Consider the following 26,586-nt stretch of genomic DNA (forward strand, 5'->3'; position numbering starts at 1 on the left):
TCAATCTTATTCCTTCTGTCTTTATTTGGCAGCGTCACTCAGACGCTGTTGTTTAACTTTGTATAAACATGTGTTCTGCCTTGGCAGGGGCACACTGATGGAGGCTGATAAGCAAGAACACTGCAGCCTTGCCTCAGTTGACGTCTCGGTAGCATCCCACGCCTCCAGGGGAGACTGACATCCTCTACAACTGTCTAGCATAGCAAAGTGTTTTTTTATGTGTAAACCCTCCCATCTGTTAATGGAAATAAAAGCGCAGGAGAGTGGCAGGGAGCTCAGAGTGGGTCGGAGGTGTAACTTGGGCGCCTCCTGTTCATTCTCCCCGCGAGTAAAAATCACCCTTGTTGTCTTGTTCTTTCTTGCAGATTTAATAAATGTCTATAGCCTAAACCTGACATTTGCTCTGGTCCCTGTTTTCAAAACACCCATATTAGAAGACTTTGGAACTCTACAGTGTAATAATAAAATGTTATAAACAGTCTCTACCAAACAAAGACACACGGAAGCTACAGACGGCAGCGCTACTGTCGTTCTTACTAGTATAAAACACAACAGGTTTATAGAACTTTAGAAGCGTATATATGTGAAATGAGAGTCCTTCAGCGCCATGTCCTCCTACCCCTCTGTTTAAAGTGTGCATCTGGAAATGCTTCGTTTAGAGGGGTGAATAGCCCTTCCCCTCACCCCTTCATCTCTGAACAATAGTGACATGGGACACCCCTCAGACTCTCTGTGAACGCGCATTTCAGAGGGGAAGGGGTAAGATGAAGGGCTAAGGGGGAGAATTGGGACGCAGCCTAAGACAGTAAAAATGTTTCCGGAAGTCAAGAATGGAAGGCTGTGACGGCTTCATGTCTAAAGATGTCCCATGACAGGAAACCCAAAGTCGCCATGAGAAGAACAGCCCATAGCCGTTTCTCAACACGCGTTACTCGTTGGTACTTGTGTTCCCACGTACTTGTGAAACGTCATCAGTTGGAGACAAAGTACCGATCTCATTCAAAGTACGTATCTTTGCGAGTGAGTATGAAATCCCTGGATGTGTACTCGCTCTCCCTACATTGTCGAGAACATAGATATAAAACACCAAAACAACAGTGATGGAGGATACATCAAGGCCTGACTCATGTGGACTTGGGAAGCCAAATTACCCAAAATGCACTTGTCTGAAAGTCAGTACTTCTGAGTACATACATGGAATGGAGAACCAACAACCAGCCCATCTCCCTCCAACCATCGCGGACTTTCACTGGATGGAAGAAAAGAAGAAGGCCAACGACTCCGTGGCGAAGGAATGTGCTGACGGAGCAGGAATTGTGTCTCCAGCAGGATGAACAGGTTAAGTGAGTGAGATATTAAAAACCAGTAAAGCAAGCAGAGCAAACTAACAACATAATAGCAGTGTTGTAGAGCCGGGCGGAGCGTCTCCCGCTCCCCCGCGGGGACGAACCCAGTGGTCCTGAACCACACGCTCCTTCCGTTCACAACTTTATTGTCAGTGTTCATATTTCCGAGCGCCCGTGAAGGCTGCAGCAGCAGGCTGCCTGGCTCAGTGAAGATGGCGGACTGTATACGTGTTCCTCTGCTGCTGCTCTTCATGTGCATCTTCTCGTGTGTGCATCCGCTCCGGGGAGACAACAACAATGTCCCCAAGCTCCCCGCCAACGCTGACAACCTGCAGAATCCAGCCGGGGGGCCCGGGGCCCGTCGTGGGGCTCCCAGTGGCGGTGGAGAGGAACCAGGGTGCCGGGGCCCTCGCTGCCTCGGAGGCGCACTGCCGGCTGGAAGTTGTCGGAGGAGGCGGTGTGCAGGGAGGACCTGACCCGACTCTGCCCGAAACACTCCTGGAACAACAACCTGGCGGTGCTGGAGTGGTCTCCAGGACAGGAAGGAGGTACGTGGGCAGCACTGGCATCCGTAGTTGCGGCAGGGAAAAGCAGGGTGTGCCTGCAGAGAGCAGGCTGCTCCCGTCCGCTGCCAGCTAGCAGCTGTTAGCCGCCGGACCCCGTCCAGAACGCGTCGGGTTTGTGGTTCTCCCTCTCTGCTGCGGCTCGGGAACGACCTGGTGGAAACCCTGAAGACACCATCCGAGGCCTCCGGGGGCCACTGCTCACATCGGCTGTGAATCACTCCTCAAATAACACTTAACTTATGTAAGATGAATGTATTTGTGTTTGCGTCTTCACACAAATCGCTGGAACGTCTCATGGAAACGCTTAAAAGTAGGAATTGCGAAGGGTTGCGTTCTAAAGAATCGTGGATTTAAAGATCTACCGTCAGAAAAAACTTAACAAGCGGACGTGGCAGTGGCAGATATGATTACATGTTTATTGGCAATTATCATGTACTGACATAAATTCTGAACATATCAGCGTAGTGAAGTGGGAAAAGCCAGGGAAATCAGGTAAAGACTTCCTGCTCCTGAACACAATACTACAGACATGCTCTCACACAAAGCTTGGAGTTTTTTTAAACCGGTTTGTCTGACATCGATAAGTGAACCGGTCGGTGGAGTATTGCGCCTCCCGGAGCTCCAGTCGGCCCACATAGCGGAGCCCGGCTCCCCCAGCCCTGCAGCCCTGCAGCCCGGCTCCCCCAGCCCTGCAGCCCTGCAGCCCGGCTCCCCCAGCCCTGCAGCAGGTCTCTGGACTGGGAGCCCCGGACCGCACTGGGCCAGGAACCAGTGTGTGTGGTTGGTTAGCAGGCTGGGAGGACATGCAAGGTAGACTTCAACACATCAACATCTGGATCCTGTGCTCCAGAAGACCCTCCCAGGTCACTGGTGTGGCCGGGCTGAGAGCGTCAGGACGTTGGTCATTAACAGCAGGGATTGCAGCCTCATTTCATAGCACTGAGTGATTCATCACTGAGGAGAAGCTCCCAGCTCTGGTCCAGGTCAGGCCCTGGCCGTACCAGCTAAACATTTCTTTTTATAACCATTGTTCTTCACAACATTTGTTTTTATAACCATTGTTCTTCAAAACATTTCTTTTTATAACCAGTGTTCTTCAAAACATTCAAAACATTTCTTTTTTTATAACCGTTGTTCTTCAAAACATTTCTTTTTTTTATAACCATTGTTCTTCAAAACATTTCTTTTTTTATAACCATTGTTCTTCAAAACATTTCTTTTTTTTATAACCGTTCTTCAAAACATTTCTTTTTTTTATAACCATTGTTCTTCAAAACATTTCTTTTTTTTATAACCATTGTTCTTCAAAACATTCAAAACATTTCTTTTTTTATAACCATTGTTCTTCAAAACATTTCTTTTTTTATAACCATTGTTCTTCACAACATTCAAAACATTTCTTTTTTTATAACCATTGTTCTTCAAAACATTTCTTTTTTTATAACCATTGTTCTTCAAAACATTCTTTTTTATAACCATTGTTCTTCAAAACATTTCTTTTTTATAACCATTGTTCTTCAAAACATTCTTTTTTATAACCATTGTTCTTCAAAACATTTCTTTTTTATAACCATTGTTCTTCAAAACATTTCTTTTTTTATAACCATTGTTCTTCAAAACATTCAAAACATTTCTTTTTATAACCATTGTTCTTCAAAACAATTCATTTTTTATAACCGTTCTTCAAAACAATTCATTTTTTATAACCGTTGTTCTTCAAAACAATTCCGTCCACAGACATGCCAGGCCTTTAGGTGGCGCTGTGACTCTGCCACAGGAATACCCCACAACCGCAGAGGAAGATTCAGATTCAGAAACTTTATTGATCCCATAGGAAGATTAATTTGTAGCAGTACTCAGAGCAGCAGAGCAGTCTACATATACAACACACTCGGTGGTCCGTACATTACATTCACCAGGACGCCATATGACAAAATAAAAATAAAACATCAGAATACAATATCCCTTCATACTACACCATTTGAGTTAGACCAGGATCATGCAAATTTAAAAATGTAGACTACCCTGAGGATACGCCTGCTCATCCTCGTGTGTGAGAAACAACACGTGGCCTTATTAAACATGCTAGCTTCAGTAGCTTGTGCAGCTTGTAGCCCAGCATTGTGGCTAAGTTGTCATGTGGACGGGCTCTGGGCTCGGTGTCACTCCACATTAGAGCAGTGCTTGTTCACATGCTTGTTCTTGAGGCACACTGAGTAACACGAGGCTTGTTTGAGCTCTCGTCTCTTCATGACTTCAGTCATTTGTTTCTAAATGCTCCAATCTGTTCCTTCCATGATAAAACCTGTCCTTGCTGGTAAGTTTCCAGGCGCCAGCAACGCTTGTGACCTTCAGGTCCGTTTCAGGGCTACTTAAGAGATCAGCTGAGGCTGTTGGGCGGGTGGCAGCTGATTGCTCTGTGTTGTTTAAGCTCATTAGCTGCTTGTGTCTGACCAACTGAGCTCTACGCTCTACGTTCTACGTTCTACGCTCTATACTCTACGCTCTATGCTCTACGCTCTGCCACCACAGGAGCTGGCTGAGGCTCACACACGCCTCACTTTGTTCACAATCACAAGACGTGTCTCCTCTGATGGATAAAGTCATGGCCTGTTACTCCCTTTGTTTCTACTGCTCTCTCAGTGGCACACTGACACCCTCAGTGCAGGACGGAGCAAGTCCTTCATCCCTACCGCTGGTCCTTCATCCCTACCGCTAGTCCTTCATCCCTACCGCTGGTCCTTCATCCCTACCGCTAGTCCTTCATCCCTACCGCTGGTCCTTCATCCCTACCGCTGGTCCTTCATCCCTACCGCTAGTCCTTCATCCCTACCGCTAGTCCTTCATCCCTACCGCAAGTCCTTCATCCCTACCGCTAGTCCTTCATCCCTACCGCTAGTCCTTCATCCCTACCGCTAGTCCTTCATCCCTACCGCAAGTCCTTCATCCCTACCGCTAGTCCTTCATCCCTACCGCAAGTCCTTCATCCCTACCGCTAGTCCTTCATCCCTACCGCTAGTCCTTCATCCCTACCGCTAGTTCTTCATCCCTACCGCTAGTCCTTCATCCCTACCGCTAGTCCTTCATCCCTACCGCTGGTCCTTCATCCCTACCGCTGGTCCTTCATCCCTACCGCTGGTCCTTCATCCCTACCGCTAGTCCTTCATCCCTACCGCAAGTCCTTCATCCCTACCGCTAGTCCTTCATCCCTACCGCTAGTCCTTCATCCCTACCGCTGTTAGACTGTACAACAAGACTGTAAAGTAACATGCAATGCTATGTGCAATAACCCCTGAATCTACGTCACTTTATCTACGTCACTAATTGACCACTCGTTAGGACTGAACCTGCTCTGCCAACACTGGTATGTTTTTTACTATAGTATGTTTATTGTACTTTTATTCTACACTTTGCCCCCCCCCCCCCCTCCCCCCATCATAGTTTAATTTCCTTGTATTTCATCTTACTGTATATTTTGCTCCCCTTAGAACTTATTATACTTTATTATAGTCTGTGATTTTGATCTTATTTTTTATTTTAGTCCTATTCTATTTTATTTTACTTATTATTACTTTCTACTGTAAATACTTTTGGCCCTTAGAGTTCTTGATAGTCATTGTATTTAAGATTCCTCTACTCTTATCTAACTGTTTGCACATTTCTTGTCTTTCCTACTCATGAGTCCTTAAGAGCAGAATGGAACAAGTACATTTCTCCTTTGTGATCAATAAAGGCTTGTCTTATCTTATCTTATCTTAAATAAATAAAACAGTAAGCTTTGAGGGACAAGGTAAAAAAAATAAAAGTAGTTGTAGTAGCAATTTGAATACTGTCGATTTCCCACTGATCTGAAACAAAAACACATTATTTTTGTTAAAGATATATGTATTATTGTTGTATACAATATCACAAATGTACATTCTTGTAGTTCTTTCCTCTTTAATTCAAGGGTCCTTCACGTCCGCACTGTTTGATCCAGACCACAGTTCCTTTCAGGGAAAGTCTGCTTCATTAGGGCCGAGGTCTGTCCTGGACACTGGTCCACTAGAAGACACCAGTGAGGTGAAGTCTGTCCTGGACACTGGTCCACTAGAAGACACCAGTCAGGTGAAGTCTGTCCTGGACACTGGTCCACTAGAAGACACCAGTCAGGTGAAGTCTGTCCTGGACACTGGTCCACTAGAAGACACCAGTCAGGTGAAGTCTGTCCTGGACACTGGTCCACTAGAAGACACCAGTCAGGTGAAGTCTGTCCTGGACACTGGTCCACTAGAAGACACCAGTCAGGTGAAGTCTGTCCTGGACACTGGTCCACTAGAAGACACCAGTCAGGTGAAGTCTGTCCTGGACACTGGTCCACTAGAAGACACCAGTCAGGTGAAGTCTGTCCTGGACACTGGTCCACTAGAAGACACCAGTCAGGTGAAGTCTGTCCTGGACACTGGTCCACTAGAAGACACCAGTCAGGTGAAGTCTGTCCTGGACACTGGTCCACTAGAAGACACCAGTCAGGTGAAGTCTGTCCTGGACACTGGTCCACTAGAAGACACCAGTCAGGTGAAGTCTGTCCTGGACACTGGTCCACTAGAAGACACCAGTGAGGTGAAGTCTGTCCTGGACACTGGTCCACTAGAAGACACCAGTCAGGTGAAGTCTGTCCTGGACACTGGTCCACTAGAAGACACCAGTGAGGTGAAGTCTGTCCTGGACACTGGTCCACTAGAAGACACCAGTCAGGTGAAGTCTGTCCTGGACACTGGTCCACTAGAAGACACCAGTCAGGTGAAGTCTGTCCTGGACACTGGTCCACTAGAAGACACCAGTCAGGTGAAGTCTGTCCTGGACACTGGTCCACTAGAAGACACCAGTCAGGTGAAGTCTGTCCTGAACACTGGTCCACTAGAAGACACCAGTGAGGTGAAGTCTGTCCTGGACACTGGTCCACTAGAAGACACCAGTCAGGTGAAGTCTGTCCTGGACACTGGTCCACTAGAAGACACCAGTCAGGTGAAGTCTGTCCTGGACACTGGTCCACTAGAAGACACCAGTCAGGTGAAGTCTGTCCTGGACACTGGTCCACTAGAAGACACCAGTCAGATGAAGTCTGTCCTGGACACTGGTCCACTAGAAGACACCAGTCAGGTGAAGTCTGTCCTGGACACTGGTCCACTAGAAGACACCAGTCAGGTGAAGTCTGTCCTGGACACTGGTCCACTAGAAGACACCAGTGAGGTGAAGTCTGTCCTGGACACTGGTCCACTAGAAGACACCAGTGAGGTGAAGTCTGTCCTGGACACTGGTCCACTAGAAGACACCAGTGAGGTGAAGTCTGTCCTGGACACTGGTCCACTAGAAGACACCAGTCAGGTGAAGTCTGTCCTGGACACTGCTCCACTAGAAGACACCAGTCAGGTGAAGTCTGTCCTGGACACTGGTCCACTAGAAGACACCAGTCAGGTGAAGTCTGTCCTGGACACTGGTCCACTAGAAGACACCAGTCAGGTGAAGTCTGTCCTGGACACTGGTCCACTAGAAGACACCAGTCAGGTGAAGTCTGTCCTGGACACTGGTCCACTAGAAGACACCAGTCAGGTGAAGTCTGTCCTGGACACTGGTCCACTAGAAGACACCAGTCAGGTGAAGTCTGTCCTGGACACTGGTCCACTAGAAGACACCAGTCAGGTGAAGTCTGTCCTGGACACTGGTCCACTAGAAGACACCAGTCAGGTGAAGTCTGTCCTGGACACTGCTCCACTAGAAGACACCAGTGAGGTGAAGTCTGTCCTGGACACTGGTCCACTAGAAGACACCAGTCAGGTGAAGTCTGTCCTGGACACTGGTCCACTAGAAGACACCAGTCAGGTGAAGTCTGTCCTGGACACTGGTCCACTAGAAGACACCAGTCAGGTTGTTTCTACAGAAACCAAGCTAATCAAGCAAATCTGAAGAAGCAGATGCAGAAAGAAACCGTTGGAACTATGTTGAGGGCAGAGGTGACGTAGTGAGGAAGACACTCATTGAAGTCTACATGTTGTGGTCACCCGTTCACCACTCCAGTTTTAGTCTGGACCAATCAGTGAGCTGGGTTTCTACCTGGTCATGCTCTTCCTCCTCTGGACGGTTGGTTTTGACTGAGCAGTGGTTATGATGTTGTGACGTCGTCCAGGAAGTCTGTGCTCTCAAACATGTAGTGTGAAAACAAACTTAACCAGGTGAAGGTGTGAACATTTCCAGCAAATCCCCCGCAATCAAACAGTCTGTAAACTATCCTGCTGAGCAAGCACCTGAAGAACCGGTCCAGATAGTCCGTTTTACATTCTTGTTTGACATTTGGACACCATGTCTCTACTTTGAATTCATACTTTGGCTTTCCTGTACACAACAAGGTAGAACATCCAAGGAGTCTCACTTGTTTTTTGTACTTGCTGCTTAAGTGAGTCGTTGGTGAAACAAGCTCCCAGTACACCTTTTGTAACGTTGCATAGACCTCACACAGAAATACTTTAGAATTCTAGCTCCCTAAATGTGACGGTTTGGTCCAATAGGTTGGATTTCAGTAGTTGAACTTGAGTGACGAATTGTCATTTTCATTATAACAAACCAAGTTTTTATTCAAGCAGTATTGCAAACTGATTGTTGGATCAACCTCGAAAACAACAAGAGGATTTTCTTGTGTTTATGATGTTCAGCTCATCCATTGTGTGAAATGACATCAAGAAGTCAAGTCAATCCAGACACTCATTAGCATGATAATCATTCGCCGTCCCCAAAAGGTCGCCAGTCCATCAAGACAGTTCCAGACTTTGACTGTGCACTGGTTATCACATTTGTATGCAAATTAATGTGTCACAAAGGAGAAACTGTTTATAAAACCAGAAGCAATAAGAGCGACAGGAAGACAAAGTCCAGGCAGTCGTCTGTGACTCCAGCCTGACGGACATCAGGGCTGCTAGTTAGAACGTCAGCAGTTTCCAGGCTGCCGCGTGATTCCATCCAGACCTCTTCAAGCCCTGTTCACTGTGTTGAGCCAACTTTAAAGGTGCATCCCTAAAATGTAGATGATCTACAGAGACAGCATGTCTTTCAGCCCCAAACTAAGTTTGTATTAGTCTATGAACACCTCCCACTTCCCCAGTCGGCCCAGGAACTTCATCTGGAACTTGCTGCAGCCTACATCCTCTGAACTTCTGAGTTTTTTCTTTGTAATTATTATCCCGGGCCACTGTTTTCTACATCTCCCCAGTGGAAAAGACCTACGCTGGTTCATAGGAGGTGCGGGTCAGAGACCTCGGCGCTGCAGGTGCAGATGTGCAGGACGTGGCGGCGCTGTGGAGAGCCCTGGTTGTCAGGAGCAACCAGCGGTGAGGCGTCAGCCTGTCAACTCCCCGTTCCCAGTCTGCTGATCTAAACTATTGAACATTTCTTTTTCACTGTGACTTTTTTTAATCACATGTGCATCTGTAGTGGCCATCATCTGTTTCGTTCCTGAATTAGGTTGTTGTAGTTTGTCGTTCTTGTCCAGAACTGAGTTTCCTTCATGCATATTACATTCATATTGTGTTTATTGTCCATTTGGTTTGTCAGGAGAAATGCTGAGGATGAAAACTGTTGTCATGAGGTTCAAAAGCATAAAGCAAAAAGACATTAATATATAATGTTTTTATTTTGATCACAATAGTCAATAGAATGCCTTTATCTGACCCCATTATAACCATTGGCTCCTGTTAATGTGTAAAGACTGAACAAGAGTGTAAAGACTGCATGACTGGAGATGGGATCAGTGTGACGTCTGTTTAAGTTCTGATTCAGTCCATCACTGGAACATTGATCTGTCTTAGCTATTACTTTTCCTTGTCAGACATTGTAATCAGGTTGCAGAGCATTGATTTTGTGCTGCTGCTTGTTTGTTGGACGAGACGATGAGAGAGTCTCTGGAGACGCTCCCGTCCAGGTCCAGGTGGATTCATGGAGCCCCAAGTCCTCGTGGAGTCTGTTGGTCAGAGGCCGACGTTCAGACACTTTTAGAACTGGGAACATTCTTGTGTGTCGTCCCGCCCTCCCGCCCTCACTCCCTCACTCCCGCCCTCCCGCCCTCACTCCCTCACTCCCTCACTCCCGCCCTCCCGCCCTCACTCCCTCACTCCCTCACTCCCGCCCTCCCGCCCTCCCGCCCTCACTCCCTCACTCCCGCCCTCACTCCCTCACTCCCGCCCTCCCGCCCTCACTCCCTCACTCCCTCACTCCCGCCCTCCCGCCCTCACTCCCTCACTCCCGCCCTCCCGCCCTCACTCCCTCACTCCCGCCCGCCTGCCCTCACTCCCTCACTCCCTCCCTCCCTCCCTCCCGCCCTCACTCCCTCCCGCCCTCACTCCCACTGGAGGCAGTGGTTTTGTGTACGTGGTGCAGAGCCTGAGTCCACAGGGAGGAGGATCTGCTGGAGTGTCCTCCACCGCCAGGGTGGAGCCAGTCCTCCTCCTCCTCCTCCATCCACCTCCTCCCCCTCCTCCTCCATCCACCTCCTCCTCCATCCTCTATCCGCCACCTCCTCCACTTCCTCCTCCTCCTCCATCCTCTATCCACCTCCTCCCCCATCCTCCATCCTCTATCCACCTCCTCCTCCATCCTCCATCCTCTATCCTCCTCCTCCACCTCCTCCTCCATCCTCTATCCACCTCCTCCTCCATCCTCCATCCTCTATCCACCTCCTCCTCCATCCTCCATCCTCTATCCTCCTCCTCCACCTCCTCCTCCATCCTCTATCCACCACCTCCTCCTCCTCCTCCATCCTCTATCCTCTATCCACGTCCACCTCCTCCTCCATCCTCTATCCACCTCCTCCTCCATCCTCTATCCTCCTCCTCCTCCTCTATCCACCTCATCCTCCTCCTCCTCCTCCTCTATCCACCTCCTCCTCCTCCATCCTCTATCCACCTCCTCCTCCATCCTCTATCCTCCTCCTCCTCCTCCTCCTCTATCCACCACCTCCTCCTCCATCCTCTATCCTCCTCCTCCTCCTCTATCCACCTCATCCTCCATCCTCTATCCTCCTCCTCCACCTCCTCCTCCATCCTCTATCCTCCTCCTCCTCCTCCTCTATCCACCTCTATCCACCTCCTCCTCCTCCATCCTCTATCCACCTCCTCCTCCATCCTCTCTCCTCCTCATCCTCCTCCTCTATCCACCTCCTCCTCTATCCACCTCCTCCTCCATCCTCTCTCCTCCTCATCCTCCTCCTCTATCCACCTCCTCCTCTATCCTCCTCCTCCTCCTCCTCCATCCTCCACCTCCTCCACCTCCATGGTCACCAGGCAGCCACCTGACCTGCAGGGTGTTGAGGGCAAATAAACCAAACTCTGTAATGACCTCAATCTGTATTAAATCCTGGTCTGATGGTCAGCAGCTTTGTGTTTCGGGCTTTTGGTCATCAGGTAATCTGTAGATTTTTTTTTTTTTGGTGTATTCAATATGAATCTCCTTTTTTTAATTTTTTTTGTTTTTAAACAAACATTTATTTACCCAGCTAAGTTATTACGTCTACGGTTCCCAAAAAACCAATGTTGATTGACGTGGACATACAAGTGGTTCAGAGCGACTGTGAGCCTCCAGACCTGTAGGGGGCAGTGGAACAAGACGCAGGACGCCATTATAGCCACAACCCTTGAAGAAGCACAACGTAGGGCTGCTCCATTATGGAAAAAATCATAATCACGATTATTGTGGGCAATATTGACATCGCAATTATTTACACGATTATGTCTTTGAATTTGGAACAGCATTTATTGAACATTTTTAAAAATGACTCTCCTGTTGCATATATACAAATTTAACATCTGTTAAATATATAAAAATATCATGTAATGTAGTTGTAAAAAATAAACTGTTGTACTGCACTTAATCTTCAGAAATAAATGAAATACAATAACAGATATATTTCAGTAAATAGAATAAAGAGATAGATATACTTCAATAAATCAGTCCAACATAAATACTTTGACAAATTGTTCCAAACTAAAATGTTGGCGGTGTCGAGCCGATGAACACACGTTCCTCAGCAAGGAACTCTAAACTTTGTTTTTAATTCCAACACACTTCTCACAAACACTTTTCTTTTGTCTCCAACGGAGCTTCACATGGTGGAACCACTAAACTACTTCCTCTCTACAAAATAAAGTTCCCCACCGCCCCACAGTAATTATGACCTGAACTGATCACCACAGTGAGGAACTTTATTTTGTAGAGAGGGGGGTTTCCTGTCGGTGGTATTCTGGTGTAGCAGCATGTGGCGCTGCTCTCATGCTGGAGAGAAAAGAAGAGTTAGTGAGAAGTGTGGATTCATGGAGGATAAAGTTTAGAGTTCCTTGCTGAACTCCTCCTCTGACTGCCGTTCATCGTCTCCTCGTCATCGTTTCTCCTCCATTAGGAGTTCTGAGATTGTTAGAACCCGGCCGTACGCCTCTGGCTCCTCCGGTTCTGTGATCCGATACTTGGTTGTTTAAAAAGGGTCTCAAGGCGGCGAGATATGTTTTACCATTTGTTTGGCAAATAAAGTAAAGTTCTCCGTAAACACTGCGCAGTGCTGGACCTGGACGTGTCTCACCATGTGAGTCCAACTGCCGTGGTGCCACACTTTTCTAATGGGCGGGGCCACACCCACACAGTAGGTGGGTGGGGCCACACCCACACAGTAGGTTGGTGCGGCCACACCCACACAGTAGGTGGGTGGGGCCACACCCACACAGTAGGTGGGTGGGGCCACACCCACACAGTAGGTTGGTGGGGCCACACCCACACAGTAGGTGGGTGGGGCCACACCCACACAGTAGGTGGGTGGGGCCACACCCACACAGTAGGTTGGTGGGGCCACACCCACACAGTAGGTTGATGGGGCCACACCCACACAGTAGGTGGGTGGGGCCACACCCACACAGTAGGTTGATGGGGCCACACCCACACAGTAGGTGGGTGGGGCCACACCCACACAGTAGGTGGGTGGGGCCACACCCACACAGTAGGTTGGTGGGGCCACACCCACACAGTAGGTGGGTGGGGCCACACCCACACAGTAGGTGGGTGGGGCCACACCCACACAGTAGGTTGGTGGGGCCACACCCACACAGTAGGTTGATGGGGCCACACCCACACAGTAGGTGGGTGGGGCCACACCCACACAGTAGGTTGATGGGGCCACACCCACACAGTAGGTGGGTTGGGCCACACCCACACAGTAGGTTGGTGGGGCCACACCCACACAGTAGGTTGGTGCGGCCACACCCACACAGTAGGTTGACGGGGCCACACCCACACAGTAGGTTGGTGGGAATCCTTACCAAGAACATATTTCACTTTATGCAAAATACCTATACATTTACTCACTTTTGTTTGAATCTACTCAATGCGGGGCTTCCAGCTGAGTTTGGTATCTAACATGATTCTCAGAAATGTAATCTTGGTCACTCTGTCAATCCTCAAATCATCAATAGTAATGTTTACATTCCCCTCAGATTTCCTCATCCCAAAAATCATATATTTAGTTTTTTCCCAATTTAATAATGTTTTATTTTGGTCAAACCATTTTTTTTAAATTTGCCATTTCAGTGCTCACTCAAGATAATAATGTATCCAGGTCACTTCCTGATTTATAGACAGTAGTGTCATCTGCAAACAATAGAAGGCCCAACCTTATTCTGGAGTAACACTCAGACCGTCCTGGTTAGAATGAACTGTCAGATCTTCAGTATCTCAGCTGCGTGTAAACGTGATCATAGAATCACTAATGTCGTATCCTTCAAGATCGTCTGGAGACAAAATCCCAATCACGATTAAAATCCGGGGACGGGGTTGTGCAGATGATGTAGTAGTGAAATACAAATCTGGAGTATTTGTTTAGGAAAAGTATTTATCTCTGGTCTTATTTGGAGCCCGTTGTCTTGGTGAGCTGCTTGTCGTCACGTCAGGTTGATTCTTTAGCATCCTGGACGTTGTGATGAGAGAAATTGTAGGACGAGTTGACATTGAACGAACCAAACGCCAAATAATGTGAGAAACTTATTCAAAGGAACCTAACTGAACCAATACAAAGATGTATACTATATATACAATGATATAATGTATACAAAATCAAATGTAACTTCAGAAACCACATTCAGTCCTGTTTCATCTTGAGTGGGCTGGACTGGTACAATAATGCTATAATAACCTACATTTACACCTGAAGTGTTTCTCCACAGTGTCCGTGATGATTTGTGCAAGATCATGCAGTTAGTACTAACGATGACAACAAAATCCACATAAAGTATATTTTAAGGAAACATTATGCCCAAAATCCAGTGAAATGTAAAAAGAGGATTCCTCCAGGACCTTGCCTGGAGGCTCCTGGGGCCAGATGGAGGTTTGACAGAAGTGAAGTTCCCAGCAGCACCGTGCCGACTCAGCGCTTTCTTTTTCAAAGACTGACCATCCAAATTACTACTGAACTAACTTGAGCAGTAAAAGTACTGCCCATGTTCAGTCTGTTAGAATCGATTTGAGCAACAAACTCGATAAATCGATTTCATCGATTTTTTTTAATTTATTTTTTGCCCGAAATAAATAAAAATGGCTGCTTTACATCCTTAAACCATGACTCCCCCCAAACAAATCTAGAACAAATATGTAAAACCCTTAAGACTACATTAATGGGCCACAGTGTTTACCTTAAGGACCGTCTTCACGTGGACAGAGGGACGAGAATCCACCTACCAACCCTTTCATAGCTGCTGCTTGTTTACGTGTCTGAGGAAATACTGCAGAAGTAACACTGGCGGGCCACCAGTCCCTGAACGCCACAAGACTCCTGCACTGAACTGGCACTCAAACACAGAAGAGACTCTCGGCACAAGAGTCAGACTGGAATTATTTGTATTTTTGCAGAAATGGAGTTAGTTTCGTTTGCTGTTGTTGTAAATAACTGTTCAAATTGTTAAGTCTGTTTTTGTTTTTTGTTTTTCAGGAAACTGAAATCGCAACTGAATGCAACCATGTAAGTGCACCATCATTTCCCAGCATGCCTTTCTTTTTGTTCATGTGAAGTCTAAATATTCTGATTTGATGACAATAGAGATCCTCTTTTGTCCTTGGAGTTTCAGGTATAGCACATTCAGAAATATACTGATGACAGTTGATGGCACTGATATCTATTATCCTCACGTGAACACGACCAATCAAGTGGCTGGACAATTTAATCTGCTGATTATTGCCTTTAGAAAAGAATTGATCATTTGTCAAAAATTGGCCGATTTAAACTGATGGTAACTAGAGCTGTGCTTTTAATAGAATTAGGTATTGAAAAATACAGTATCATTTCCAAATACAGCTTTTTGCTTTACAATGTTGTTTTTAAGAATCAAGATGCTTTCCCATTTCCTGCTCTTACTCTGAGCAAGCTACTCTCATGACCCCGCCCCCACCTGCTCTCATGGCCCCGCCCTCACCTGCTCTCATGGCCCCGTCCCCACCTGCTCTCAAGGCCCCGCCCCCACCTGCTCTCATGGCCCCGCCCTCACCTGCTCTCATGGCCCCGCCCCCACCTGCTCTCATGGCCCCGCCCCCACCTGCTCTCATGGCCCCGCCCCCACCTGATCTCATGGCCCCGCCCCCACCTGCTCTCACGGCCCCGCCCCCACCTGCTCTCACGGCCCCGTCCCCACCTGCTCTCATGGCCCCGCCCCCACCTGCTCTCATGGCCCTGCCCCCACCTGCTCTCAAGGCCCCGCCCCCATCTGCTCTCACGGCCCCGCCCTCATCTGCTCTCATGGCCCCGCCCCCACCTGCTCTCACGGCCCCGCCCCCACCTGCTCTCACGGCCCCGGCCCCGCCCCCACCTGCTCTCACGGCCCCGCCCCCACCTGCTCTCACGGCCCCGCCCCCACCTGCTCTCACGGCCCCGCCCCCACCTGCTTGACCCCGCCCCCACCTGCTCTCATGGCCCCGCCCTCACCTGCTCTCACGGCCCCGCCCCCACCTGCTCTCAAGGCCCCGCCCCCACCTGCTCTCATGGCCCCGCCCTCACCTGCTCTCATGGCCCCGTCCCCACCTGCTCTCAAGGCCCCGCCCCCACCTGCTCTCATGGCCCCGCCCTCACCTGCTCTCATGGCCCCGCCCCCACCTGCTCTCATGGCCCCGCCCCCACCTGCTCTCATGGCCCCGCCCCCACCTGATCTCATGGCCCCGCCCCCACCTGCTCTCACGGCCCCGCCCCCACCTGCTCTCACGGCCCCGTCCCCACCTGCTCTCATGGCCCCGCCCCCACCTGCTCTCATGGCCCTGCCCCCACCTGCTCTCAAGGCCCCGCCCCCATCTGCTCTCACGGCCCCGCCCTCATCTGCTCTCATGGCCCCGCCCCCACCTGCTCTCACGGCCCCGCCCCCACCTGCTCTCACGGCCCCGGCCCCGCCCCCACCTGCTCTCACGGCCCCGCCCCCACCTGCTCTCACGGCCCCGCCCCCACCTGCTCTCACGGCCCCGCCCCCACCTGCTTGACCCCGCCCCCACCTGCTCTCATGGCCCCGCCCTCACCTGCTCTCATGGCCCCGCCCCCACTTGCTCTCACGGCCCCGCCCCCACCTGCTCTCATGGCCCCGCCCCGAACTGCAATTAAAAAAAATTCTATGTATTTCTAGGTTGATCCATTTTATGTTGAAATCATTGATATGCTGCTACTTTCACATTATTTCTGATAAAAGTCTCCCTTCAATTTGTCTTTTTGACAAATTTTTAAGCCTTTTCTTTTTTTAATTGAAAAATACAAGCGACCAATATATTTATGGGAAATGTCTTTATTCCCTCATATTGGAATTGACTTCAGCCTGAAACACATCAGTCAGGCCCTCGTCTTCACCGCTCTTTATTCTCCCTCCTCCAGCTGCTGTGGAACTACAAGCTCAACCTGACCACCGACCCCAAGTTCGAGTCTGTGGCTGTGGAGGTCTGCAAGACCACCATATCTGAGGTCAGTCCTGCAGTGGAGCCACCTGGGAGACGACCAGCACAAAGCTGGAGGCTGCACTTTTTTCAGAGCAGACTTCAAAGTAAAGTGCTTTACAAAATGGCCCAGACTTGTTTGTGGGCACAATTAACTGTGAAATACTAAGTGTAACTGTTTCCTCAGTAGTTGTTAGAGTATTTGCACTCTGAGAAATCAAACTGCGAGCTAGATATGTGCAATATAAACAGACATGAAATTAAATGTAATCAAAGCTGCAAGCAGCTTGAAGTAGTGAGCAGATCCTCACCTGGTGAAATGTGCTTCCTGGTAGACGATACAACTGTAGGGGGCGCTATGGAGCCAGTTTGCCAGACATGGGCAGTGCCCTTATGGGAGTATCACATTTTTGCAGGGTTTGATGTGTGTGCCAAGTTCCACAACTTTTTATATATATATATATATATATATATATACACACATCTCTTCCCTATCATTGTGAATTACGAGGGTCAAAGAAACGTTCCACCTTCACAGCTGCTATAAAAAAGGCACAGTTGCAGTTTTTCTGTTCTTTGTCAATGTCTTTTCTTCTCACTGTCTCTGTCTCTCTCTGTCTTTCTGTCTGTCTCTCTGTCACGTTCTGACTCTGTCTCTCTGTCTTCCTGTCTGTCTCTCTGTCACGTTCTGTCTGTCCCTGTCTCTCTGTCTTCCTGTCTGTCTCTCTGTCTTCCTGTCTGTCTCTCTGTCACGTTCTGACTGTCTGTCTCTCTGTCTTCCTGTCTGTCTCTCTGTCACGTTCTGACTGTCTGTCTCTCTGTCTTCCTGTCTGTCTCTCTGTCACGTTCTGTCTGTCCCTGTCTCTCTGTCTTCCTGTCTGTCTCTCTGTCTTCCTGTCTGTCTCTGTCACGTTCTGTCTGTCCCTGTCTCTCTGTCTTCCTGTCTGTCTCTCTGTCACGTTCTGACTGTCCCTGTCTCTCTGTCTTCCTGTCTGTCTCTCTGTCACGTTCTGACTGTCTGTCTCTCTGTCTTCCTGTCTGTCTCTCTGTCACGTTCTGACTGTCTGTCTCTCTGTCTTCCTGTCTGTCTCTCTGTCACGTTCTGTCTGTCCCTGTCTCTCTGTCTTCCTGTCTCTCTCTGTCTTCCTGTCTGTCTCTCTGTCTTCCTGTCTGTCTCTGTCACGTTCTGTCTGTCCCTGTCTCTCTGTCTTCCTGTCTGTCTCTCTGTCACGTTCTGACTGTCCCTGTCTCTCTGTCTTCCTGTCTGTCTCTCTGTCACGTTCTGACTGTCTGTCTCTCTGTCTTCCTGTCTGTCTCTCTGTCACGTTCTGTCTGTCTGTCTCTCTGTCTTCCTGTCTGTCTCTCTGTCACGTTCTGTCTGTCCCTGTCTCTCTGTCTTCCTGTCTGTCTCTCTGTCTTCCTGTCTGTCTCTCTGTCTTCCTGTCTGTCTCTCTGTCACGTTCTGACTGTCTGTCTCTCTGTCTTCCTGTCTGTCTCTCTGTCACGTTCTGACTGTCTGTCTCTCTGTCTTCCTGTCTGTCTCTCTGTCACGTTCTGTCTGTCCCTGTCTCTCTGTCTTCCTGTCTGTCTCTCTGTCTTCCTGTCTGTCTCTGTCACGTTCTGTCTGTCCCTGTCTCTCTGTCTTCCTGTCTGTCTCTCTGTCACGTTCTGACTGTCCCTGTCTCTCTGTCTTCCTGTCTGTCTCTCTGTCACGTTCTGACTGTCTGTCTCTCTGTCTTCCTGTCTGTCTCTCTGTCACGTTCTGACTGTCTGTCTCTCTGTCTTCCTGTCTGTCTCTCTGTCACGTTCTGTCTGTCCCTGTCTCTCTGTCTTCCTGTCTCTCTCTGTCTTCCTGTCTGTCTCTCTGTCTTCCTGTCTGTCTCTGTCACGTTCTGTCTGTCCCTGTCTCTCTGTCTTCCTGTCTGTCTCTCTGTCACGTTCTGACTGTCCCTGTCTCTCTGTCTTCCTGTCTGTCTCTCTGTCACGTTCTGACTGTCTGTCTCTCTGTCTTCCTGTCTGTCTCTCTGTCACGTTCTGTCTGTCTGTCTCTCTGTCTTCCTGTCTGTCTCTCTGTCACGTTCTGTCTGTCCCTGTCTCTCTGTCTTCCTGTCTGTCTCTCTGTCTTCCTGTCTGTCTCTCTGTCTTCCTGTCTGTCTCTCTGTCACGTTCTGACTGTCTGTCTCTCTGTCTTCCTGTCTGTCTCTCTGTCACGTTCTGACTGTCTGTCTCTCTGTCTTCCTGTCTGTCTCTCTGTCACGTTCTGTCTGTCCCTGTCTCTCTGTCTTCCTGTCTGTCTCTCTGTCTTCCTGTCTGTCTCTCTGTCTTCCTGTCTGTCTCTGTCACGTTCTGTCTGTCCCTGTCTCTCTGTCTTCCTGTCTGTCTCTCTGTCACGTTCTGACTGTCCCTGTCTCTCTGTCTTCCTGTCTGTCTCTCTGTCACGTTCTGACTGTCTGTCTCTCTGTCTTCCTGTCTGTCTCTCTGTCACGTTCTGACTGTCTGTCTCTCTGTCTTCCTGTCTGTCTCTCTGTCACGTTCTGACTGTCTGTCTCTCTGTCTTCCTGTCTGTCTCTCTGTCACGTTCTGTCTGTCCCTGTCTCTCTGTCTTCCTGTCTGTCTCTCTGTCTTCCTGTCTGTCTCTCTGTCTTCCTGTCTGTCTCTGTCACGTTCTGTCTGTCCCTGTCTCTCTGTCTTCCTGTCTGTCTCTCTGTCACGTTCTGACTGTCTGTCTCTCTGTCTTCCTGTCTGTCTCTCTGTCACGTTCTGACTGTCTGTCTCTCTGTCTTCCTGTCTGTCTCTCTGTCACGTTCTGTCTGTCCCTGTCTCTCTGTCTTCCTGTCTGTCTCTCTGTCACGTTCTGACTGTCTGTCTCTCTGTCTTCCTGTCTGTCTCTCTGTCACGTTCTGTCTGTCCCTGTCTCTCTGTCTTCCTGTCTGTCTCTCTGTCACATTCTGACTGTCCCTGTCTCTCTGTCTTCCTGTCTGTCTCTCTGTCACGTTCTGACTGTCCCTGTCTCTCTGTCTTCCTGTCTGTCGCTCTGTCACGTTCTGACTGTCTGTCTCTCTGTCTTCCTGTCTGTCTCTCTGTCACGTTCTGTCTGTCCCTGTCTCTCTGTCACGTTCTGACTGTCTGTCTCTCTGTCTTCCTGTCTGTCTCTCTGTCACGTTCTGACTGTCTGTCTCTCTGTCTTCCTGTCTGTCTCTCTGTCACGTTCTGTCTGTCCCTGTCTCTCTGTCTTCCTGTCTGTCTCTCTGTCACGTTCTGTCTGTCCCTGTCTCTCTGTCTTCCTGTCTGTCTCTCTGTCACGTTCTGTCTGTCCCTGTCTCTCTGTCTTCCTGTCTGTCTCTCTGTCACGTTCTGACTGTCTGTCTCTCTGTCTTCCTGTCTGTCTCTCTGTCACGTTCTGACTGTCTGTCTCTCTGTCTTCCTGTCTGTCTCTCTGTCACGTTCTGTCTGTCCCTGTCTCTCTGTCTTCCTGTCTGTCTCTCTGTCACGTTCTGTCTGTCCCTGTCTCTCTGTCTTCCTGTCTGTCTCTCTGTCACGTTCTGTCTGTCCCTGTCTCTCTGTCTTCCTGTCTGTCTCTCTGTCACGTTCTGACTGTCTGTCTCTCTGTCTTCCTGTCTGTCTCTCTGTCACGTTCTGACTGTCTGTCTCTCTGTCTTCCTGTCTGTCCCCAGCCAGTGTGTCTCAGTGTTTGTGATCTTGAGAGAACCTACAACAGACGGTGAAGAAGCAATAAACTAAAAGCCTTTGTCCTTTGTCCTTTGTCCTCTCTTCACTGTAGAAGCAACATGTCCTGTGGAATCAGACTAATCATTCAGATATGGGCTCAATATTGGGTGATGCAATAGCTGGGTCTTTCAGGTGATCCTGTATGAGTGAAAATATTCATTTGAATTTGATAATGTTTGGTGAGAGACATCTGTTGATCCCAGACTGGCTCTCATATCCAGTTGTGTATGTTTTCCTGTTTGCTGGTAGTAATGGAGATTGTCAGGTCCTTCCCTTCAGCAGTGGACTTTTAACTGGCAACACGACAGTTCTGACCTACATTCTCCCTTTTAATTCTACCATTTCTATAATGATTGTACTCTATGGCAGTAAGTTTGTTTTAGTTGGTCATGTGTTTCAATGAAAAAGGAAGAATTTGTCGAAGGCCCTGATTCTAGATCTTTCCATAGCAGACAGACTGTAGTGACCAATCAGCAGCAAACACACCGACATGAAGCAGGAAGGTCAGTGGAGGGTTTGTGGAAACAAAGACATCATTGTTACGTGTCGCTCTGCACACAGAACAGGTTCTAATTGCAGTCAGAAGCCATTTATAACACCAACTGTACTCAGGTGCTTCACCAGGTTAGGTTAATGCTTAACCTAACCTGGCCTGCAACATTTCACTCATTAAAACCTGAACTCCCACTAACAGACTGCAGTAGGTGCAGTCGGCGCTCCCAGAACGACGACGATGATTCGTCATGTAATTAGAGGCCATGTGGTGAAAGACGACTTCACATGTGTGTATTTTCTTTTTTTAAACTGAATTTGTATTGACATTTTTCAGTTTTCACAGTTAGTGTCAGAGCAAAACAAATGTACAGAATCTATCCATCTTTCATCAACCAAAGTCTCTATTGTCCAGTGGTGGAGGTGTCCTCTCTGTCCTCTCTGTCCTCTCTGTCCTCTTCTGTCCTCTCTGTCCTCTCTGTCCTCTTCTGTCCTCTCCTGTCCTCTCTGTCCTCTCTGTCCTCTCCTGTCTTCTCTGTCCTCTCTGTCCTCTCCTGTCCTCTCTGTCCTCTTCGTCCTCTCCTGTCCTCTTCTGTCCTCTGTCCTCTCCTGTCCTCTTCTGTCCTCCTGAAATCACTCCATTTTCCCCACTTTTCTTCAAATGGAGACTCCTGGACTCTTAGTGTGTGAGTGAGTCTCTCCGGGTCGGCGGCTCCACTGTGTTCCACAATCTGCTGATCACTGCCTGGCTTGCTGTTAGTAGTATCTTAAACAGATATACGTCTTCTCTTTGTATCACATTATGAGTTACGTTTCCCAAACACAGCATCTGACAAGTTTTGGGGAACTGATATCCTATTACTTTTTGTAAACTCTGCCCTATTTGTTCCCAATACACCTGTAATTTGTGGCAGGACCAGAATATATATTTGTTCCCAATACACCTGTAGTGTGTGACAGGACCAGAATATATATTTGTTCCCAATACACCTGTAGTGTGTGACAGGACCAGAATATATATTTGTTCCCAATACACCTGTAGTGTGTGGCAGGACCAGAATATATATTTGTTCCCAATACACCTGTAGTGTGTGACAGGACCAGAATATATATTTGTTCCCAACACACCTGTAGTGTGTGACAGGACCACAATATATATTTGTTCCCAATACACCTGTAGTGTGTGACAGGACCACAATATATATTTGTTCCCAACACACCTGTAGTGTGTGACAGGACCACAATATATATTTGTTCCCAACACACCTGTAGTGTGTGACAGGACCACAATATATATTTGTTCCCAACACACCTGTAGTGTGTGACAGGACCACAATATATATTTGTTCCCAATACAGCTGTAGTGTGTGACAGGACCAGAATATATATTTGTTCTCAACACACCTGTAGTGTGTGACAGGACCAGAATATATATTTGTTCCCAATACACCTGTAGTGTGTGACAGGACCAGAATATATATTTGTTCCCAATACACCTGTAGTGTGTGACAGGACCACAATATATATTTGTTCCCAATACACCTGTAGTGTGTGACAGGACCACAATATATATTTGTTCCCAATACACCTGTAGTGTGTGACAGGACCACAATATATATTTGTTCCCAATACAGCTGTAGTGTGTGACAGGACCAGAATATATATCTGTTCCCAACACACCTGTAGTGTGTGACAGGACCAGAATATATATTTGTTCCCAATACACCTGTAGTGTGTGACAGGACCAGAATATATATTTGTTCCCAACACACCTGTAGTGTGTGACAGGACCAGAATATATATTTGTTCCCAATACAGCTGTAGTGTGTGACAGGACCACAATATATATTTGTTCCCAATACAGCTGTAGTGTGTGACAGGACCACAATATATATTTGTTCCCAATACACCTGTAGTGTGTGACAGGACCACAATATATATTTGTTCCCAACACACCTGTAGTGTGTGACAGGACCACAATATATAGTTGTTCCCAATACACCTGTAGTGTGTGACAGGACCACAATATATATTTGTTCCCAATACAGCTGTAGTGTGTGACAGGACCACAATATATATTTGTTCCCAATACACCTGTAGTGTGTGACAGGACTAGAATATATATTTGTTCCCAACACACCTGTAGTGTGTGACAGGACCAGAATATATATCTGTTCCCAACACACCTGTAGTGTGTGACAGGACCAGAATATATATTTGTTCCCAATACACCTGTAGTGTGTGACAGGACCACAATATATATTTGTTCCCAATACACCTGTAGTGTGTGACAGGACCACAATATATATTTGTTCCCAACACACCTGTAGTGTGTGACAGGACCACAATATATATTTGTTCCTAATACACCTGTAGTGTGTGACAGGACCAGAATATATATCTGTTCCCAACACACCTGTAGTGTGTGACAGGACCACAATATATATTTGTTCCCAATACACCTGTAGTGTGTGACAGGACCACAATATATATTTGTTCCCAACACACCTGTAGTGTGTGACAGGACCACAATATATAGTTGTTCCCAATACACCTGTAGTGTGTGACAGGACCACAATATATATTTGTTCCCAATACAGCTGTAGTGTGTGACAGGACCACAATATATATTTGTTCCCAATACACCTGTAGTGTGTGACAGGACTAGAATATATATTTGTTCCCAACACACCTGTAGTGTGTGACAGGACCAGAATATATATCTGTTCCCAACACACCTGTAGTGTGTGACAGGACCAGAATATATATTTGTTCCCAATACACCTGTAGTGTGTGACAGGACCACAATATATATTTGTTCCCAATACACCTGTAGTGTGTGACAGGACCACAATATATATTTGTTCCCAACACACCTGTAGTGTGTGACAGGACCACAATATATATTTGTTCCTAATACACCTGTAGTGTGTGACAGGACCACAATATATATTTGTTCCTAATACACCTGTAGTGTGTGACAGGACCACAATATATATTTGTTCCTAATACACCTGTAGTGTGTGACAGGACCACAATATATATTTGTTCCTAATACACCTGTAGTGTGTGACAGGACCACAATATATATTTGTTCCCAATACACCTGTAGTGTGTGACAGGACCACAATATATATTTGTTCCCAATACACCTGTAGTGTGTGACAGGACCACAATATATATTTGTTCCCAATACACCTGTAGTGTGTGACAGGACCACAATATATATTTGTTCCCAATACACCTGTAGTGTGTGACAGGACCACAATATATATTTGTTCCCAATACACCTGTAGTGTGTGACAGGACCAGAATATATGTGTGTGTGATCTGCATCAACGTGTCCACACTGTCTCCAACATGGTTGTTGTGCTGACACCACTTTATTTTGGGAGTTCTGAAAAATCGAACAATATTTTTCCCACTAAATTCCCTCCAGACCGTGCAGCTGGTGGCCGTGGACTGTGATTTACACATAACCAACCATTCCTCTTCTGTTATTTTCCCATTTTTCTTTAATGTATAGAGAGGAATTGTCCCTTTTCCACACCAGGTTTTGGTATAAAGCTGAGATCACTCTACACTTTTCCCCTTCATAAGCTTTCTGGAATATCTCCACTATTCCTTGATCTCTGTCAATCCTGATCTCCTTCTCCAAATAGTATTTTAGTTGTAGATATCGAGAGCGTTCATTTTCCTTTAGTCCAAATTCTTCCTTGAGTCTCTCAAAACCCTGCAGCTTCCCCCCGTTCCTTTATGGTCCATATTGCTGTGATTCCTCTGTTTGCCCATTGCGCAAATCCTCACTTGTGTGTATTTTCATGTGTAATATTTGGACATGCAGTATTAAGTGAGCATGAAAGAAACGGATTTGTCAAGGTTCTTTACTGGATTGACTGGACGGGTCTACGCCATCGTCTTTCTAAAAGTGGTCTGAATCAATGGTCACATTTTAAGTGTTTGTGGAAAAACTTCCAATGTTTCTCAAAGATTTCCCACAACACATTGTGGAGGTGTAAGAAAACACAGAAACATCCAAGCTGTGACTGTCTCCACTCCCTCAGATTAAGGAGTGTGCCGCCGAGGAGCTTGGGAAAGGCTACCTGGTGTCCTGCCTGGTGGACCACCGGGGAAACGTCACCGACTACCAGTGCAACCAGTACATCACCAAGATGACCAGCATCATCTTCAGCGACTTCCGCCTCATCTGTGGCTTCATGGACAAATGTCACGACGACATCAACACGCTGCGCTGCGGCAGCATCACCATCGGAGAGAAGGTGAGAGGAGCCGCCGCCACCGCACCGCGCAGCATTTGACTTCTTCTGGCTCTTTCTTTTTTTTTTCTTTATCGTTTTTTGGTTGGAAAAATACAATAGTGTACACATAGGATATTGTACATATCATATGCTTTTCTTTTTTTAATAAAAATAGCAAGAACAATAGAACACAGTCTCTGATAACAATATAATAATGAAATACTGCGAATGTAAAGTAAAAAGTAAACAACAAAAGAAAAGGGGAAAAAAAATTAAACATGAATAGGATAAGTAATAGTAAGAATGATTTTAGAAAATAACAGTAACCACAACAATGACTAAGTAATAATAATGACAATAATAATTAAACGGGTGTATAGACAAGTATACATATATAAAAAACAAAACAAAAATAGAATATGCGCGAAATTACTCTTAAGTACAGATGGGTATTCTTCTGTTTTCTAACCCTCCCACACAACCCTCTCCACGGGGCACTTAACAACAACAACAACAACAACAATGGTGGACGACGTGGTCATGCTGCAGAAGCCACTCATCTAGTAGCTATATTAAGTGATCCACACCAGAACTGGCCTTGCCCTTCTGATATTTAGCATTTAGCTAACATTGTAGCCTCTTTATCTTTATATTTACTTAACTTTACCAGTCAAGCATTAATGTGACAAACACTGTTTGGACTCTGGTAGTCTATGACACCGACCGTCCTGATCTCGGTGTCGTCCTGGAGCCTGGCTGCTAGTCTGATCAGTCACTCAATCAAGTGTTAAAGAAGCAAACCAGTGAAACGCTCCAGTGACTGACTGACCATCAGTGCTGCTCTGCTTCTTCACCACTGATGGCTTTTCAGCCGAGGTTTCCCAGATGATCAGTCGTCTCTCCAGCTCAGCTGGTTCTGGAGGAGCGTGAGGACAGACTGGTTTCACACTGGATCAGGGACCTTAGAGTCTCTCCAGCTGGTTCTGGAGGAGCGTGAGGACAGACTGGTTTCACACTGGATCAGGGACCTTAGAGTCTCTCCAGCTGGTTCTGGAGGAGCGTGAGGACAGACTGGTTTCACACTGGATCAGGGACCTTAGAGTCTCTCCAGCTGGTTCTGGAGGAGCGTGAGGACAGACTGGTTTCACAGTGGATCAGGGACCTTAGAGTCTCCAGCTGGTTCTGGAGGAGCGTGAGGACAGACTGGTTTCACACTGGATCAGGGACCTTAGAGTC

At 47.4% G+C, this 26,586-nt stretch overlaps 1 protein-coding gene across 1 annotated transcript in view; it reads left to right on the plus strand.

The window, feature by feature from the left end:
* Nucleotides 1-1,558: 1,558 nt before the first annotated feature.
* Nucleotides 1,559-26,586, plus strand: part of LOC308136277 (Golgi apparatus protein 1-like) — a gene marked incomplete at its 5' end in the record, with an annotated part of 53,386 nt that continues 28,358 nt past the window's right edge. The window contains 7 exon segments of the mRNA XM_080504544.1: nt 1,559-1,684; nt 1,686-1,754; nt 1,756-1,875; nt 1,877-1,894; nt 14,901-14,930; nt 16,812-16,898; nt 25,156-25,371. Coding sequence (XP_080360670.1) covers nt 1,559-1,684; nt 1,686-1,754; nt 1,756-1,875; nt 1,877-1,894; nt 14,901-14,930; nt 16,812-16,898; nt 25,156-25,371 — 666 coding nt within the window.

This window comes from Blennius ocellaris, assembly GCF_963422515.1.
Source record: "Blennius ocellaris genome assembly, chromosome: 11".
Classification (NCBI taxonomy): Eukaryota; Metazoa; Chordata; class Actinopteri; order Blenniiformes; family Blenniidae; genus Blennius; species Blennius ocellaris.